The sequence below is a fragment of the Impatiens glandulifera genome, unplaced genomic scaffold (genome assembly GCF_907164915.1).
Source record: "Impatiens glandulifera unplaced genomic scaffold, dImpGla2.1, whole genome shotgun sequence".
Classification (NCBI taxonomy): Eukaryota; Viridiplantae; Streptophyta; class Magnoliopsida; order Ericales; family Balsaminaceae; genus Impatiens; species Impatiens glandulifera.
Genome location: NW_025919133.1, coordinates 109,183 through 114,102, shown reverse-complemented (window position 1 = coordinate 114,102; position 4,920 = coordinate 109,183). Strand labels below are relative to the sequence as shown.

The following is a 4,920-nucleotide window of genomic DNA, read 5'->3' as shown; positions in this document are numbered from 1 at the left end:
ATTAACATTTAACTTTAATTGCCTATCAATTGGCTAACGTTTAGATTTTTCTATTTGCTAGCATTGAATGTCTAACATTGTATTTCAACAAATTAACGTATAGGCAACGATGTTAATTAGTTACGGACTAATTGACAAATTAATGAGCAATATTCATTGCTAATAAACGTTTTGGATGGTTTTATTTGAATGTTTAATTCTCAGCAATATATACCCATTCATTATTCATTTCACATCACAATTTCATCATTTCATTCTTTCTCACTCTAGAATTCCAAAAGTCTTCTTCTTATTTTGTGAGTGTTCTCTGAGTTTTTTGCTCGATATTTCCGTTGAAACCCGGTGATAGTTCAGGTACGCTGATCAAGTTCGATGAGTAGTGATTTTAGTGCAGAATCACTACAGGATTCGTTGTACCCTGGGAGACAGCCATCTGCGATAAGCTCCAGCACAAATGGGAGACGATAGAACTGTTTTAAGGGAAATGTGCTAAGCACATGCCTCGAATCAACAATTTATTCGGTGATATTGTTTTTCATATATTTTATTTATTTCATGTATTTGTAACATCATTTTATATATATTTCTATAATTTATTTCAAGACAATATTTCTAACACTTTAACTTTCTTTCTATTCAAGCTTAGGGAAGAGGAAGCCTAACAGATTGGAATATGAAGGTAAGCTCGATATGCTTATGCGGTCGATTGTTTTATAAACGAGCACAAGAGATTCGACTTTAATCATTGTTTTATTTTAGTACATGGTTCAACCTGAATTTCTTATTTTTTTATTTACCCTTATGTTGTCACATTTTACAAGGCCAGTGTCCCGAGTTGCAAAGAACAATCTAAATTGAGGCAATCTTTCCGGATTCGCTCCGCCTTACAACCTTGCTTCCAATTCTATTGTGCCTCTATGTTGATCGTGATGTGTCGTTTGTGTTATTGGGCTTCCTTTGATATATGGTGATTCCGACGTCTGATCTCCAAGGCTTTTCTCTCTCTCTCTCTTTTCCATGTACTTAGGGAGCTTTAACTTTCTATCTATTCAAGCTTAGGGAAGAGGAAGCCTCAACAGATTAGAATATGAAGTTAAGCTTGATATGCTTATGCGGTCGATTATTTTAAAAACGAGCACAAGAGATTCGACTTTAATCATTATTTTACTTTAGTACATGGTTTGTCCTGAATTTCTTGTTTTTTTTACCCTTATGGTGTCACATTTTACAAGGACGGTGTGAGTGTTCCTGAGTTACAAAGAACAATCCGAACTAAGACAATCTTTCCGGATTCGCTATGCCTTACAACCTTGCTTCCAATTGTAATTGGCATTATAGCACATGTTTGGCCCAGCCCATAAGGGCCATGCGACTTGACGTTATCCCCACCTCCCTCCAGTATATCACTGGCAATCCTTCGTGAGTGCAGCACACACATTTTTTCTTATTTCGGAGTCATTTTGGCAGGGCGTACTAAACCCTCTATGTACCACATCGTCAATCGACATGCCTGAATGTCGAGTCTGTCTCTACCGCCAACTCAACGTCGTCGTAACCTACAAGATAAGGCCAAAAATTGGAACTAAACAAACGAGAAAAGCCCTTGATATATTGGTAAAGCGCGCTAGCTGCAAGAAAACAAAAGCGCCTTTATAGAGTAAGGGCTCAAAGGGCTTTGAAAGGAGCTGCCTCCCTAACTACTGATAGCATAGCGTACTGCTGGAACTCAATTAGTAGTGATGGCACGTCACTCGGCTCCATGGCTCACTTTGGTTGCAATTTCACTTACCAGAGCTAGAGGTATTGTGTTTCTTACTCATACTCGAGTTACTTTTCCGATCACCGAGGGACCGAGACGGACTTTAAAATCTTATATTAAAAGCAATCATCTCTTAACTCAGACCTTAAAATAAAATAAGAGACTCGTTATCAAAGACCAAATGCAAAGGTCTTGCATTCGCCTTACATAGGAGATATAAGAAAGGGAACTCAATTACTTAAATTAAAGATATAAAATAACCCTTTATAAATTACGTCTATATAAGGTTTTATAAAAGAACTCGAATATCCCGAGGCCAAGATTCCAACTCACTATCAATAGAGAGAGGGAGCAACAAAGGGATTTGCTCCCCTTTACAATATGAAGGTTTTTACACAACTCCTAATCTTTCCTAAGTACATTCAGAACGCAAGCTTTTAAAGAATTTGAAAAAAAAAAATTTTGAGTCGAGAAAGAAAAATCTAAGACTTAAAAAGAGCAGCGCACCATTTCGCTATGAGTATGGAGCACGAAGACCGGAAAATTTATATAGCTTGGGCCTTAGGTTAGGTTAGCAGACGAAATGTGTGAATGAACTAGTGACTAGAGTAAGGTATGGGCGTTGAAAAAAAGTTCGTGAACAAGAAGCAAAAACCTCTAGTTCGAGCTAGTGATCCCGTTATTATTAGCAATCAAACTTTCTTTCCAGGTCCAGACCCTGAATGCCATACCTTGTTGATGGCGATTCTTCCTAGAGAGGCGCAAGACACAATCAAAGAGATTAGTTAAAAAGCTCCTTAAAAAGGTGAAACTAAAGGGAATCAAATACATCGAATTGCTCTTGGTTCGAAGACTATTAAAATTGCAACAACGAAAAGATGACATCATTTAGAGTGAAAAGTACAACCAATATTCGCACGATCTCAGAAGTTTTAATCATAAACTTGTGCATTGTAATTATTTGATCTGAATAATTCAGTTTTTCAAAAAACAATGAAACTTGTGAATTGCCTATTAAAATTCAATTTACCTATATCACATGAAATGGGCTATAAGATAATGGGAAATCTGCAATCTGAAACAAACACTTTCAAGGTATGAGAATTTGAACCAAATCTATCCAAAACTAAAAACCATGTAACAACAAAAGTTTGTTTTTTTCAGTCAGATGGCCTCATTCATCTAAAATCTTTAATTAGTAACTATAGCATTAGATTTCTATCTTAATCTTATAAATTGTGTTAATGTTTCACTATAATCATAGAAAAACCATCTTTACCTCTATTAATCTGTCTCTTAGCAACCATAATAGCCAATTGGACTTTTGGTTGAAACATCCAATCCTCCATTACCACCCCTCATAAAATCAAACGAACCCGGTCCATCATCCCTTTCAAGATGGATCGTTGAACGCCGAGTAGGATCTCCATAACCCGACCCATCATAACCTCCACTTGATGTGAAATGGCCACCTGCCGAGAAGCTACTACGCCTAGACCCTCCTCCTCCTCCTAGTCCATAAAGCCCATAACCGTTATCATTGATCCCATAATCTAGATTATCACCATCTTGGTTTGACAAAGGAGAGATACCCCAATTACCCAACAAACTTTGTGATCCCGAGCTAAAAAAAGAAGAGTTTCCACCATTTCCTCCTTCGTAGCCAATGGAATTGGCAACCCGATTCGAGTTTCCAATATAAAAAGGACTGATTCCTCTACCATAGCTATTGAAGCTAGTGTTTCCTTGGAAACTTGATTCAAAATTCAAACCCATTCTGTAACTTGAGCCTAACGGGCTGCTGAACCTACCAATATCCATCTTCACACCATAATCTTGATTAAGAATTTTACTAATCCCACTCAAACTCACAGGACTTCGGCTAGAACCGTGAGATAATTCCTTAGGGACAGCCCTTTTGATCTCAATCATCTTCCCATACAGCACATGAAAAGGTTTCATCATCAAAACTTTGTCTACTGATTCCTCAGAATCAAAAGTTATGAATCCAAATCCTCTAGGGCGCTGTGTATTGTGATCATACATCACTACAGCATCACTTACGGTTCCAAATTGCTCGAAATAGTTCTTGAAGCCAGTTTCTGTTACAGAGGATGATAAACCGCCAACAAATACCTTTTTTGTCTGCCCTGCACCAGGAGAGCCATGCATGATGCTATTGTTTCTAATCATTGTGTTATGATCATCCCTTGGAACTGCCTTTTTAGCCTCCACCTGATTGATAAAACCATATGAATTTGAACTAAATCCTATTTGATTCATGAAATTTAAATGGATTCCACTTACCATTCTTCCATCAATGTTGTGCCTCTCTTGGATCACTTTTTCTGCAACAGCTGGATCGGTGAAGACAACAAAACCAAAGCCACGAGCCCTTCCTGTAATCCGATCCTTCAATATTACTGCCTCCGATACCTCTCCAAAACCACTAAAGTACTCCTTTAGTCGTTCTTCATCAGTATCCCAAGAAATCCCACCAATGAATAGCTTACCAAGATCCGATTGCATTTTCCTACTCAACAGAAGAACATTGTTCATAGCACGAATCATTCAGACCCATTAAACGCGTAAAATGAATAGAAAAATTGTATATGCAGAAGAAACCAAACAAGATCTTACCTTGCTCTATAGATTGGAGAAACCCACAAGATGAAATCTATCGAATATCAGTACGAGGCCGTTCCGCAATTAATCCACGGGGAATTCAGGCAGCAGGAAGATCTGAGTAACAGAACTGCTAATGAAATGAACTAAGATCGGATAGATTGAAGCTAAGATGGTGAAGCTATTGATGCATTCGAAGTTAAACAATCGGATTGAAGAAAATTGAGGTGACAAGTGTTGTAATATAATGTAAGATCTAAGAGAAGGAAGAGTAAAGAACCGAGGCCCATGTTCATCCTTCTACTCACTTTGAGTATAGCCGCTTTATCTCGCTAATTTGCTTAATGACTGTTTTGAAAAACTTAAAGAAGGCAAATAAAAATATCAAATTTAAATTATTAAGTAATGAAATTCCTTAAATTTATATTTAAATCAAGTATTAGTAATGATAGGAGAACTAAAGATTTGTGCGATATAAAATAACGATATTCTTTTATTATAATATAATTTTATATTTAAATTTTTGCCGCGCAATT

General features: G+C 37.0%; 1 protein-coding gene across 1 annotated transcript; it reads right to left on the bottom strand.

Annotated features, from left to right (window-relative positions):
* Nucleotides 1-3,055: 3,055 nt before the first annotated feature.
* LOC124917496 (heterogeneous nuclear ribonucleoprotein 1-like) lies at nucleotides 3,056-4,693 on the bottom strand. The gene is made up of 3 exons (XM_047457909.1): nucleotides 4,400-4,693; nucleotides 4,067-4,292; nucleotides 3,056-3,994 (listed from the first exon to the last, which is right to left on the bottom strand). The coding sequence occupies exons 2-3, from the start codon at nucleotides 4,286-4,288 to the stop codon at nucleotides 3,056-3,058; spliced, it is 1,161 nt and encodes a 386-aa protein (XP_047313865.1). The 5' UTR covers nucleotides 4,289-4,292; nucleotides 4,400-4,693.
* Between the last annotated feature and the right edge of the window lie 227 nt (nucleotides 4,694-4,920).

What these genes read in the sequence shown, in the direction of transcription:
- LOC124917496 (XM_047457909.1), bottom strand. Translation starts at nt 4,288, where the DNA reads ATGCAATCGGATCTTGGTAAGCTATTCATTGGTGGGATTTCTTGGGAT. An exon ending in ACAACATTGATGGAAGAATG is followed by an intron (nt 3,995 to 4,066) that starts GTAAGTGGAATC and finishes TTTATCAATCAG; the next exon opens with GTGGAGGCTAAAAAGGCAGT.